This window comes from Micropterus salmoides, unplaced genomic scaffold (assembly GCF_014851395.1).
Source record: "Micropterus salmoides isolate LMB-PRFRI ecotype aquatic unplaced genomic scaffold, ASM1485139v1 Ms_hic_scaffold_11, whole genome shotgun sequence".
Classification (NCBI taxonomy): Eukaryota; Metazoa; Chordata; class Actinopteri; order Centrarchiformes; family Centrarchidae; genus Micropterus; species Micropterus salmoides.
Window position 1 is genome coordinate 35951711 of NW_024040152.1, and position 14703 is coordinate 35966413.

General features: G+C 45.9%; 1 protein-coding gene across 1 annotated transcript; it reads left to right on the plus strand.

Moving 5' to 3' along the window:
- The first annotated feature begins 528 nt into the window (after nt 1–528).
- LOC119898225 (methyltransferase-like protein 27) lies at nt 529–14173 on the plus strand. Its single transcript, XM_038712408.1, has 6 exons — nt 529–707; nt 2523–2657; nt 6337–6465; nt 8615–8750; nt 12132–12224; nt 13872–14173. The coding sequence occupies exons 2-6, from the start codon at nt 2541–2543 to the stop codon at nt 14135–14137; spliced, it is 741 nt and encodes a 246-aa protein (XP_038568336.1). The 5' UTR covers nt 529–707; nt 2523–2540; the 3' UTR covers nt 14138–14173.
- Nucleotides 14174–14703: the final 530 nt, after the last annotated feature.

Below are 14703 nucleotides of genomic sequence, written 5' to 3' on the forward strand. Positions count from 1 at the left end.
TTTTGAAGAAAATTCCCAATAAAAGTGAACATATAAACAGTAAATATGGCCAAAACATGGACATTCACCTGGTATATTTTTGAAAGATTGTGTAATAACTGTTGTAGATTAGTTTCTTTTCATCAGATTTACAGTTACAGTTGTATTCTAGGTGTATTAGAAGATATTCAGGTGCATTATAATCTACCTTAGGATGGTTTTGATATCATATTTTTTCTCTATTGCATCTCCATGTCATCTGTAATGGTAAAATAAATATGTTAATGTCCATTGGATTTATGTTCCTCAGCTTCTGACCTTTCAAAGGAGACCAGAGTTATGCATCTAGGCCAAATGGTTGAGGAGATATTACTGATTTATTTTGGGTTTGTTATTTTAGGCATTTTTCCTGGAAATAGGTCCACGTGGTTAAAATTCAATCCCCTCCATGCATAGCTGTGGGTTTATGAACACAGAGTAAAAATACTTTGTGTACATAAATGATCTGCTGTTTCTGGATTACTGTCATAACCCCCCCACCACCACTCTGCACTGTACTTCCTTACATTCCACCAAGCTAACAGTACTCTAAACAGTAAGTACGTTACACAACGTCATTGGACAGTTTTCCTCTGACGGCGTCAACCAGACGACTTCGTACTCGCCTGAGGAGTCTTTAAATTCCACACAGTCTTCTTCGCTGAGCTCCGACACCTCCAGAAAATAAGGTAAAGATATCAATTATATATTTATATACCGTTTATCAAGTAATGCACTGGGTTCTCTTTTCTTATCTCTGATGTTTGAGTCTTCTTCTGAAAATACTTCACTACAAGTAAAAGTACTGCGTTCAAAACGTCCTCAGTAAAAATATCAATTATTTACTTTTCCCAAATTATTTAATTTCCCAAAAAAATATCAAAGTAAAAGAACGTCATTCAAAACAACTCGTATTGCAGTAACGTTTTTCTTTATTATATCTGATGTGTATTTAAAATCCTCCTGCGGCAGAGAAAACCTTCCAGATTTGAACAACGTGTGTTGAACAGCCGGTTTACAGGTTTTATTTGGCTGCATTTACAGCAAGTCCCAGACACTCAGATGATACAGAAACATTAAGAACTGAATAATGAGAATACACTTTATTTGTAATGCACTTCACATTTGAAACAAATCTCAAAGTGCTACAGTTAAGATCATAAAAGCATCAATATAAAATACAAATAGGTCGCAGGGTTGATTAAAACTCATATGTTCTGCTAAAAAGAAATGTTTTTAGTAGTCTGCGGGGCCTTCAGATGGTCGGGGGGTCCAGATCCAAGGAGAGGCAGAACAGAAAGCCTGATCACCCATGGTGCTGAGCTTAGTCCTGGGGGGAAGGAGGTGGTTTGAGTTTGTTGAGTGGAGGGATCGTGTTGTAGTTAGAAGGGGGAGTAGTTCTTTCAGTTTGGGGGGGGGGGGGGCATTTCCATAGATGCACTGGTGGGTGAGGAGGGAGACCTTGTATTCAGTCCTAGCTGAGAGGGGAAGCCAGTGGAGTGAATGGAGAATGGGTGTGATGTGGTCGTAATCAGGATCCTTGCAGCTGTTCATTCCAATGTTAGCGCCTCCTACTGGTAAGATACACTGGCAGGCACGACACCCTCCTGATCCCTACGTGATTATTAGGGCCCGAGCATCAACCATGCAAGGACCCTAATGAAACTGAAGGAATTCTTTGTCTTCTTCTTTCAAACATGCTTGAAAACTCACAAAATTTTGCACAAAATTCAAGTCCCATGGAAATTTACACGTCACACGCTTTTGTGCGTGGGCGTGGCAAACTGGCTCGCTAGCAACCCCTAAAATGCACGTTTCTCCGAAATGCACAAAACCTTTGTGGCACATGTTTCATGCCAAGATGCACCAAAAAGCCTCCTGGAGCTACGTACTAAGCCCAACAGGAAGTCGGCCATATCAGACGTAATGGTCATTTTTACCGATTTACAGGTTACGTACTTTAACAATCTCCTCCTAAAGAGTTAATCTGATCAGGTAAAAATTTTTGCTGTGCGCTCTGAAGACATTGATGATGAAAAGTTGTGCTATCTGTGCGATTTCCTCAAAGGGTGTGTCCGTGGCGTGGCGTTGAAAATCAATGATTCGCCCTGAAGCAGGTAGTTGTTGTAACTTCACTGCACATGCTCGAATCTGTACCAAACTTTTCATGCTTGTTAACAGTCCCGCCCTGAACATATCTACAGTTATTTGATTTACGTGAAATTTTCATGCTGGGACATAACGTGTTATGAGCAGGTGCTCTCTAGCGCCACATAGGGGATACAGTCAGAGCCGCACCAACGCCCGCCCAGCGCTGCTTGCAGCTTTGATTTATTATTTTTATTATAAACTGACTATTTATTAGATAAAAAAAATCATGTCAGACCAGAAAGCTGAAAATCTCACAGATCTTTGTGAGAGCATCTTCTCCTCTGCAGCTTCGTGTTCACTGTTTCAGTGCCTCCTGAGTTAAGGTTGATGGTCTCTCTGCATCCTTCCTCTAGCAGGTCCGAAGCCTCATCATGGCCGACTCCTGCAGAACTGCGGACGATGCGAGGGTCGCATTTCAGTCCTGTAAAAGTCCTGATCCAGAACATCGTGTTCAGTTCTACGACACCTGGACAGAAAACTACGAAAAGGTCAGAACCCGGTCTCTGATCAGGTTTAATGGGGACTTAAAGCGGCAGTAATCATGCTTTTCAGTTTTGTTATTTCTTGCTTGTTGTTTCCTGATTCTGTTTTCTTTCTGTGTATAGGTTTTATTTTATTTATTAGTTTATTTGACAGGGACAGTGTTCATTAATTAACATTGCTGCAAATGCACCAGCATTAGCCAAAAGGCTATTTTTCATCCGTTGTCCCTGGACAGATCTTAAAATTGTCTACCTAAACAAAAACAACAAGATTACAGTGAACAATACAAATATAAAAGAGCAGTAAAACAGATATAACTCTTCAAATCCTGATGATAAATACAGTGTACAAGTTTGCTATAATACAGACATTACACTGTAAAGTGATGGCTCTTCTGTCTTTTCTCCCTGTTAAATCCATCCTCGTATCATGATCCTGTCTGTGTGTCTTGTTTGGGAGTCTGAGTTTAGTTCCATGTCCTTAGTTCATGTTTTGGTAAACATTCCTGGTCCTTGTTTTGTGATTTGGTCTCCTCTGTACTCTGTGTTCTAGTTCTGTGTTCTCATTTAGGTTCTGGTTCTTTGTAACTTGTGTGTGTTTCTGTCTTCTTGGTTATTCACTCTGCCCCATGTCTGCTTGTCTAGTGTTCTCTCTGTTTCCCCCTGCTGTCTCTCTGTCTCGTTAGTCCTGATCCCGCTCACCTGTGTTGCTCCCGCCCCGCTCGTTAGTCCCTGTGTACATGTATGCCTGCTTGTCTCTCCAGTCTTTGTCACGTCCTTGCGTCTAAAGTTGAGTGTTCCTGCCTGTTCCTTGTCTTCCTAGTTCTGGATTATTCCCTGTGTTTTGGATCACCTTGTGTTCTGGACTACCTTTGTTGGACTTTGCCTCGGGCTCCTTGTAAGCCTGTTTAAGTTAGTTTTTTGAGTTATAAACATTTTTGGACTGCAACCTCCTCGCCTTGCCATTGTCTGCATTTGGGTCCTCGCCCCAGTCTGCACTCAGCGCCCCAATCCGTGACACCTCGTATCGTTTCATGCTTTACTTCCTGCTCTACTTTGACATCTTCCGTCTCTGTGTTTGAACTTTATTTGCCGTCTTTGTCTTCCCTGATTACCTGATGTGTTTCCCCTGTTCACTTCCTCCCTGCTTGTGTGCTCCTGTGTTTCATCTGCTCACTACTTTTTGGTTTCCCTGCTTGTTTCTGAGCATGGACTTTGTTTGAACTTTTGCCTGCCATGAATCTATGTTGTTCCTTTGTTTAATAAATTACAAGAACTGCATCCTGCTGGTCTGCGTCAGCATCTGTGTCCAACCTCCTTGTTTACCTGTGACAGACAGAGCGGCCGATAGGTGGCCTGCAGGTTAAATAAAGTAAAGCGAACATCACACACTGAGGTCAGGAGCTCGAAGCAGCCGTCCACCAGAAAGTTTTACGTGACCCCCCCATTTTGTTTTTTATAGAGACAATGTACACTGCTACACATCACGGGACACATGCTAATGTTAGCCAAGAAACAATGAAAGCAACAAACAGACACATGTTCAAGCATTTAATAATATCTATCTGATCAACTGATACATGCATAAAGTTTAGCATGTCTCTGTCCCCAAAGCAGAGCTACAAAATGCACAATAGAAAAAAACAATAGAAAGATTTGATGTCTATGAAGATTCTCATCCAGGTCATAGTTCTCCAACGAAGATTAAAATCAAGGGCAACTGGACTTGGTTGAAGCTACTGGAAGACGTTTCGTCCCTCATCCAAAGGACTTCTTCAGTTCTGACTGACTGGCAGGGAAACTCAGCTATTTAACCTCAGTGGGGTCGTTGGCCCGGGTCATCGATACCGCTGGTTCGTTAGTGTTCCTTGTTGCTGTGACGACAGTCGTTACAGTCGTTAAGACTACCGGTGGCCAAGACTGAACGACCATCGTTGGTATCTTCACCTGAGGCCAATAGGTTACGTTTGTTGAGTTTCCTGGGAAGTGATGAAAGGACAGCATTGTAAGTGGGGGATAAGTGGTGGCGTAGACCCCCTCCCCTGTTCAATGACGGCTTCTCCACCCTGGTGTAGATGCTTCCTTGACACCTCTTTCAAACCATCCATCTTCTCTGTCTAAAATGTGCACCTGGTGGTCCTCAAACGAGTGTCCTCTGTCCTTCAGATGTAAGTAGACAGCAGAGTCTTGACCTGAGGAGTTGGCCCTTCTGTGTTGAGCCATGCGTTTGTGTCGTGGTTGTTTAGTCTCCCCAATATACAGGTCTGTGCATTCCTCACTGCATTGGACCGCATACACTAGATTGCTTTTCTTGTGTTTGGGTGTGCGGTCTTTGGGGTGGACCAGCATCTGTCTTAGTGTGTTCTTGGGTTTAAAAAACACAGGGATGTTGTGTTTGTTAAAAATCCTCCTGAGTTTCTCTGATACTCCAGACACGTATGGAATCACAATGTTGTTGCGTTTGACCTTCTTTTCCTCCCCTGTAGTTTTGTTCTTCTTGGATCTTGTGGCTGTTTTCACAAAGGTCCATTTAGGGTATCCACAGGCTGTAAGTGCCCCCTTCAGGTGCTTCTGTTCCTTCTCTCTGGCTTGGGCGCTTGTTGGTATGTTTTCCGCTCTGTGGTGCAGTGTTCTCATGACCCCTAGCTTGTGCTCCAGTGGGTGGTGGGAATCGAACAGTAGGTATTGGTCTGTGTGTGTGGGTTTTCTGTAAACACCAATCTGCAGGCTCCTGTCCTCTTCAATGTGTACAGTGCAGTCCAGGAAGGCCAAACTGTTGTTGTGAACATCTTCTCGTGTGAACCTGATGTTACTGTCCACAGAGTTGATGTGTTCTGTGAAGGCTTGCACTTCCTGGCTTTTAATTTTGACCCAGGTGTCGTCCACATATCTGTACCAGTGGCTCGGTGCTATACCTCTGAAGGAGTTGAGGGCTTTATTCTCCACTTCTTCCATGTAGATGTTGGCCACAATCGGGGATACCGGTGAGCCCATGGCACAGCCATGCTTCTGTCTGTAGAATCCACCGTTGTACTGGAAGTAGGTGGTGTTTAGACAGAGGTCGAGTAATTTGCAGATTCAGGGCTGAGTCTAGTTCTGTTGTCCAGGGTGTTGTCTTGTGTTAGCCGTTTCCGGTTTCTACTGCCTCTATGGTGGGGATGCAGGTGAACAAAGAAGTCACGTCATAGGATACCATGGTTTCATCTGGATCCAGTTTTAGTCCTCGAACTTTGTTTACAAAGTCAATAGAGTTTTGGACGTGGTGAGGCGTGTTTCCCACCAATGGAGCTAAGATGGTGGAAATGTGTTTGGCAATGTTGTAGGTGTTGTAGTTTTCGTCAGTTAAACAAAGCGAATTAGCTTCAGCTAAGAGATTAGGTGAGTTTTTCCATCATCACCCATCGTTTTCAAGAGAAATATTTAACTTTGGTGTTTTAGATTTGCTTTGCTGGATGTGGAAGTTGGCGCTGGTTGCTAGGGGTTTTTCTCTCTCAGACGACCAAAAATCAAATTAAGCTATTTATGACGCCCAGAAGGCCAAACTTCCCCAAAACAAACTTACATCAGCAGAGCTTTGATTGATGTCGGCACAGAGCTTCAGGCCTGCTGCAGTCGGTCTCATCCTGAGAAAACTCCAGCTGAAGATTCAGAATCAGGTTTGAATCTGACACGTCTTTTAAAACAGGATCACTCCCTGATGAGCTACAGAGCCCCGTACCTGGCCGTAGACGCCCTGTCTGAAAACTTCTCTGGGAGTCCTGGAGAAGCTCTGGTCCTGGATGTCGCCTGCGGGTCTGGATGGGTCGCTAAAGTGGTGAGACCGTTAACGTTATTAAACTCCAGTTTCTAGAGCCTGTTTTCACATTTCTTTTTAGCCACGCTTCATTGTGGAAGTACAGAACATCTAAAGGACAATCCAAAGCAGCTCTGTTTTTTCTTCATCTGTCAGCTTCTGTAGTTAAATACCGTAAAACTTCAGTTAAAAGCCCAGTCTCAATTAGAAGCCTGTACCTCTTAGTGGCTTGGTGTGGCTGCATGTTCTGACACGGTCTCAATTAGAAGCCTGGGCTGGTTTTTTATTGAAGTTCTCTGGATGTATAAAACCTCTTAAAGCCCACCGGGTCGCACCCACGTGCAAATACATATGTTTAAACTTAAACACTGTGGCCCTGCTACACAGCGATAGATCTGCTCTATTTCCCGCATTTTAGTTGTTTAGTTCATTTTATAGAAACCGTGAGCACCGAAGTTGAATTCATTCAGATTTATCGCCCGTCTCTGTGTGTAGGCAGGATGAGTTCAGTGATTTAAGCAAATTAAAGCTACAATCTGAAGTCTTAACTAGAGTTCAACAGACCTGAGATCTGCTCTGAGCCGTGGTTTTATTATTAAGAGTAGAGAAGTGATTTACTGAGGCAGCTTCTGCGGGAGACCTTTCGAAATAAAGATTACAGAAAGAAGTCCTCTGACTCCGGCTACGGCGCGTTACGGCAGCGCCACGGTTTCGATGCGTCCTCAGCCCGGCGTCAAAGTCGACTCAGAAGCGTCTCAGAAGCGTTATTAATTTGTCCTTTATGTGCTTCTGCTACCTTCTTCACGGCTCTATGTGACCCCGTTTTGTTCCGTCAACTTCAGGCTGCAGCAACTAGAATGGCTGTGATTAGCTGAAGTCCAAGTCAGTGGACTTCAGGCGTTATTCTTGTTGTTGCTGGTGAGGACCAGCCGGCCATATTCAACTCCTGCAGTAAAACAGCATAACACCAAGTTCTCATCTCAGGGCATCGAACACGCTTTTTCAGTCTTTCTCAACGCGTCTGAGTTTTTCAGCGTCTGAATGAGACGGTCATATTTCTTCCTTCCCTGCCCCTTCGTCCTTGTGCATTGTCTCATGCTTCACTTCCTGTCTCTGCTGTTCCTGTCTAGTTTAGCTCCCCGGTGTCCCGATTACCTGACGTGTCTCACCTGTCCACTCCTTCCCTCCTATTTAAAGAGCTCAGTTCTCATCGTTTGTCAAGTGTTCCCCTGCTTGTCTCCATGTTTGCACCTTTCTAGATCATTCTACCCTGTGTTGGATTCCTTGCCTTTGTGTGGACTTCTGCTTCGCAATTTAAACATCATAAACTGCACCTGTGCTTCCTGTGGCGAGCATTTGTATACACATCTCTGTTTCCTGCCTCGGCACTTGGCCAACCCGGACAGAGACGCCTTTAGGTTTAGGAAAGATCCTGATTTTGTCACCAAAACGATCGGGTTTGAGGTTTAATAAGTACAGCATGTAACGGTGGGCGGGTTACATCGGAGTCACTTGGAAGCCCAGGGATTCTCATACGGACCCTGAAACCTGACAAAGCGTCGGTATTTGACACCCTGAGATGAGACGGAGCTCGAATAGTGGGGCGCAGACATGATGGCCGACTGTCCAATCATTTTCCTGAACACACAAACGTGCTTTATTAGAAACTATATCTTTAGTTTCTGTGTCAGTTTCTCCTCTCGCTGTGTCAAAGTCAGACTGCTGTCTAACGGGTATTTATAAGGTTGGACAATTTCAGTTTGCAGTACCATTCAGAGTGTGGAGGGCAGGAAGTAAGGGTCCTTCAAAATAAAAGCCATTTTGTCCCGTCAGTATTCAAGTTCAAAATTAAAGGCCGATTGTCATGTTGCTAAGAGTTGAAGAGGAGACAAATGCAGAAAGGAATGTGTCATAAATGATATTTAGTCTGCTTGAGATCAGATTGTATGTATCGTGTCCTGTGGAGGCTGCAGTGTTGTTGTTGTTAAAGTCTCAGACAGATCAAACTGTGAGCATTCACCAGAATCACTATCGCTCGTCCTCTGAACATCTTCAGTGGCTTTCACGTAAACGTGGAGATGTTCAGCTGCAGACGGCGCTGATAAATAAAAAGTCTGCAGAGGTCAAAGGTCAGCGCTGATGTTGGTCGTCATCTCCTTTGAGTGCTCAGATGGTTGAACTGGGCTTCAGGCACTTTGTCGGCGTGGACGGCAGCAACGGCATGCTGGAACTAGCTGCTAAGACTGGCCTCTATCAGGACCTCAGACTGGCCTTACTGGGACCACAGCCGCTGCCTGCACAGACCGGTACACCACACTCACACTGCACACTCACACTGAAGCACTCACACTGAAGCACTCACACTAAAGCACTCACTCTGATGCACTCACTCTGAAGCACTCACACTAAAGCACTCACACTAAAGCACTCACTCTGAAGCACTCGCTCTGCACACTCACACTGAAGCACTCACACTGAAGCACTCACACTAAAGCACTCACTCTGAAGCACTCACACTAAAGCACTCACTCTGATGCACTCACTCTGAAGCACTCACACTAAAGCACTCACACTAAAGCACTCACTCTGAAGCACTCGCTCTGCACACTCACACTGAAGCACTCACACTGAAGCACTCACACTAAAGCACTCACTCTGAAGCACTCGCTCTGCACACTCACACTGAAGCACTCGCTCTGCACACTCAGTCTGAAGAACTCGCTCTGCACACTCACTCTGAAGCACTCGCTCTGCACACTCAGTCTGAAGAACTCGCTCTGCACACTCACACTGAAGCACTCGCTCTGCACACTCGCTCTGCACACTCACACTGAAGCACTCGCTCTGCACACTCGCTCTGCACACTCACACTGAAGCACTCGCTCTGCACACTCAATCTGAAGAACTCGCTCTGCACACTCGCTCTGCACACTCACTCTGAAGCACTCGCTCTGCACACTCACATCTGAAGCACTCGCTCTGCACACTCGCTCTGCACACTCACTCTGCACACTCACTCTGAAGCACTCGCTCTGCACACTCGCTCTGCACACTCACTCTGAAGAACTCACTCTGAAGCACTCGCTCTGAAGCACTCGCTCTGCACACTCACACTGAAGCACTCGCTCTGCACACTCACACTGAAGCACTCGCTCTGCACACTCACTCTGAAGAACTCACTCTGAAGCACTCGCTCTGCACACTCGCTCTGCACACTCACACTGAAGCACTCGCTCTGAAGCACTCGCTCTGCACACTCACTCTGAAGAACTCACTCTGAAGCACTCGCTCTGCACACTCGCTCTGCACACTCACACTGAAGCACTCGCTCTGAAGCACTCGCTCTGAAGCACTCACTCTGAAGCACTCTCTCTGAAGCACTCGCTCTGAAGCACTCACACTGAAGCACTTGCTCTGCACACTCACTCTGCACACTCACTCTGAAGCACTCGCTCTGCACACTCACTCTGAAGCACTCACACTGAAGCATTTGCTCTGCACACTCACTCTGAAGCACTCGCTCTGCACACTCACACTGAAGCACTCACTCTGAAGCACTCGCTCTGCACACTCACACTGAAGCACTCACTCTGAAGCACTCACTCTGCACACTCACACTGAAGCACTCACTCTGAAGCACTCATTCTGCACACTCAGTCTGAAGCACTCGCTCTGCACACTCACACTGAAGCACTCACTCTGAAGCACTCACACTGAAGCACTCGCTCTGCACACTCACACTGAAGCACTCGCTCTGCACACTCACACTGAAGCACTCGCTCTGCACACTCACACTGAAGCACTCGCTCTGCACACTCACTCTGAAGCACTCTCACTGAAGCACTCACTCTGAAGCACTCACACTGAAGCACTCACTCTGAAGCACTCACACTGAAGCACTTGCTCTGCACACTCACTCTGAAGCACTCGCTCTGCACACTCGCTCTGCACACTCACTCTGAAGCACTCGCTCTGCACACTCACACTGAAGCACTCGCTCTGCACACTCGCTCTGCACACTCAGTCTGAAGCACTCGCTCTGCACACTCAGTCTGAAGCACTCGCTCTGAAGCACTCGTTCTGAAGCACTCGCTCTGCACACTCACACTGAAGCACTCGCTCTGCACACTCGCTCTGCACACTCACACTGAAGCACTCGCTCTGCACACTCACTCTGAAGCACTCACTATGAAGCACTCACTCTGAAGCACTCACACTTAAGCACTCACTCTGAAGCACTCACACTGAAGCACTCGCTCTGCACACTCACTCTGAAGCACTCACTATGAAGCACTCACTCTGAAGCACTCACACTTAAGCACTCACACTTAAGCACTCACTCTGAAGCACTCACTCTGAAGCACTCACACTTAAGCACTCACTCTGAAGCACTCACTCTGAAGCACTCACACTGAAGCACTCGCTCTGCACACTCGCTCTGCACACTCACACTGAAGCACTCACTCTGCACACTCACTCTGAAGCACTCACACTGAAGCACTCGCTCTGCACACTCACACTGAAGCACTCACTCTGAAGCACTCATTCTGCGCACTCAGTCTGAAGCACTCGCTCTGCACACTCACACTGAAGCACTCACTCTGAAGCACTCACACTGAAGCACTCGCTCTGCACACTCACTCTGAAGCACTCGCTCTGCACACTCACACTGAAGCACTCACTCTGCACACTCACTCTGCACACTCAGCGCTGATCGTTCAGTATGATGGTTCTGTTCTAATTCACCTTCATTCCTGCAGAAAGCTTCTGTTCCTCATAAGATTTGAGGAATGAGAGTGAAAGGGTTCTAATTACAGAGCAGGACTTCCTGAGTCCTTCAGTCCTCCTGAGTCCTCTCAGTCTCAACGAACTCGCTTCTAACTCTTGATTCACTGAATCAGGTCTCATCGTTTAGACTCAGGCAACATCTCAGTGAGTAAAAACTTTAGTGACGAAGGAAACAATCAAATATTATCTAACACTACACGACACACCAACATGGTCGTTGTCACCTGACTTCTTCTGCCCCTAGACGTGGCAGCCTAACAGAAAACATGGGTCGCAGTAAGCTGCTGCATGACGGACCTTAACGAACGTTTCTCTGCTGAGGACGAGCTGACTCACTCCCGACAGAACCTCCTGGATTAACTTATTTTAACCCAAATTAAGATAATTTTCCTAAACCTAACAAAACTGCGACGGTTTTGAAGGCGTGCACACAGAAATATTCCTATAGCTTTTAATAAGCGGGAATATCTGATCATGCTAAGCTAACTAACGTTATTTACTCATTCAGTCAAATGTTATCAGCAAAACGTCTCATACTTTGAGTTTAAGAATTTATTAAACAGCTTTTATCACGTTCCAGGTCAGCACCTCTGTCAGTGTCAGTGTCTGGCAGTTAGTGGCTGTAAATATGTACTGCAGCTAATCTCGACGATGGAGCGAGTCATTGAGCTGCAGCCTGTTTGACGACGACGATCAGCTGCTGGCGGCGGCTGCTGTTCATCTGATGCTTCGTGGTCGTATAGTTTGAGTCTTCCTTCTACCTGTGACAACACACCTTCTCAGGTGTGATGAGAGGAAAATGATTCCAGGACAAAGAAGCAGCAGACAGTAAAAGTGAATCTCTGACGGTTTAAAGTTCTGGAAACTGATCCTTCTCCCTCCTCTTCTCCTGGTTTCAGGTGTGTTTGATGTGGTGATCATCGTCGGTGCTCTGGATGCTGGTTTCGTACCGGTCAGTGTCGTCAGGGAGCTCTGCCGCGCCGCCAAACCAGGTAGCCAGCTAACAGCCATTAATGTGACTCTGCACCTGATTCACATTTTGCAGGTAGCTGCAGTCGCCATGGGAACATCGTTATGGTCATTACCTGGAAAACTCTGCTCTGAAAACAGCTCGTTTGTAGTCCAGCCACTTCCCTTTCATCCCTGTGACGTCACAGGGATGAAAGTTAAAACTTTATGGATGAAAGATACTTGTTACAGATTAATAACTCACCGCTCTGAAACTCTCGCTCCAGTCCATGTTGCCAAGCTGGTCGGCAACACGTACAGCTGAACCCGAGCTGTTTACCGGCTTCTCGCCGACCCGCCCTTCTCTGCTTCTGATTGGCTAGTAGTCCTTAACTTGGAACTGAGCATGTGCAGCTCCCAACAAAGATCATTTAGAGACAAGATGTATCACTCCATAGCTAAAACGAAGCCTTCAACACAGGGTGAAAAGAGGAGCTGCAGCAATGTGCAGTATGACAAAAATATAACCATGGAAACCTGCTCTGGTACAAACTCTAAATAAGATGAGGAACCTGAACATGAGCAGAACACCACCTCTTTAAATTAGTAAAATATAAATATCATGGAGACAGAGGGGAGTCTTGTTGGTGCAGCTCAGTCAGCCAACCAGCAGATGGTGACGATGTTGCAAAGAGCAGCACCTTCACTGTAGATATGTAGGTGAAATGGAGCTCTCAGAGTCTGTAGCCTATCAACGTTGAGATTGTTTGTACGTCACTGAGGCTTCAGAGCGTTGTGTGGAGAGGACCGGGCAGAGCGGGAGATTGAAAATCTGCAGGCCGGCTGAGAGCTGCTAAACTTGGGCTAGAGGAGCAGGGAGCAGCGCTGCAGCTTTCGGAAAAATAAACACCCGTGGTAGGACTGGACTTTGCTCGCAACTACGCCGTTTGCTCGAGGGAGGAACTTGGAGTAAACTGCTTTTATTAAATTAGCTTTTTACTTTAGTTTTTAGGATTACAACATTGATTTATCTTCACTGGAGCTTCTCAACAGCTAGATTCTGTGCACATCCGGCTCCAGTGTTGTTGTTGTTAGCGTCGTTAGCTAGTCAGACTACGACTTCATATTTATATAAAAACCAGACAAAACTGGACATTACGTGGAGAAAAGAAAGCGAGGAGGTTGAACTACCTGGTGAGTTCAGAAAACATGTGACTGTAACTTTATTCCAGCTGTCGTTGTACTTTACTGTGAACAGGTTAGCATAGCATAGCCCTGATCGAACCAAACTCCATTCAGAAAACAAACATTTTAGAAGCTGCTGTCTTGCTGACAGACCTGACAAAGCATCAATTCATATGTTTAACAAATCTGCATCATGTTGTTGTTATTTCAGCATCAGTTTGATCCGTTTGTTGCTACTTAATCACAGCAACATGTTTACTTTGGGTTCATACAGCTGGAGTAATGGCGAGTTGTGTTTATTCACGTTATCGCGTTAAAATCGCCTTCTCGCGTGAACACTTGCAGCGAATGTACTCACGCGAGGAAAACATCGCGAGGAGAAAATTCACGTTTGGTCTGAAAGCACAGTTAGAGTTTTTTAAAGTTGAATACTTCAGAGTCTTCATTGAGTCACCTTCAGACCTCTGTGTCCAGGATCTGACCACAGCTCCGTGTGCTTTCTGCAGGAGGGTTGGTCTGCATGGCGAGAGGCGACCACACAGGAGGACCAGCACAGCGGTACAAGCAGGACCTGGAGAGAGAGCTGCAGCTGATGCAGGAGGAGGGACTGTGGAGTCTGGTAGGACTCAAACAGACAGACAGATACATGGAGAACCCACACCTGAACCCTGAGAGAGACAGGAAGCAGCTGCAGGAGGAGCGCTTCATCAGCGGGACTGTTTACCTGTACGAGAAATCCATTGATCCATCAAAATCAACTAACCAGAAGTGATTCAACAGAAATAAAGGAAAATCCAAAACACTAACTAAAAATGGGTTTCAATGTTTCTAAGTCTCAGAGGGAACTGGTGGGGGGGGGGGGGGTTAAATACTGATAAGCTGATTGGAGGATGAGACACAGGTGGGTCAGGTGAGTAGGACAGGTGGGAAGGTCTGAGGGCACCAGGTGGAGACACAGGGGCTCAGATCAGAGGTGTGAAGAGACACTTAGAGGCGTCACGATACGCGATATCATGTTCATGAGAAGGAGACAAACAGATCCTGAAACAGTGTTTTAAAGACGTCCTCGATGCAGAGATAGATGAGCTCTGCGGGACACACAACACTTCATCTCCTGCATTCTGCTGAAAGTTTCTGCACCAATTTATGGTGGAAATGTTTTTATTTGTATAAACGGAAACACAGGATCTATAAATATATCTAACAGAATCTAAGTGAGTGCAGCTCTCAGATCTGTTTCTCCTGTTAACATCGTCCCTGCTGAGTCATGACTTAGTCTTCCCTCCTCTGTTGTCATGTTCACAGCGAGAGAACGGAAACCTGGTCTAAAACTGTCAA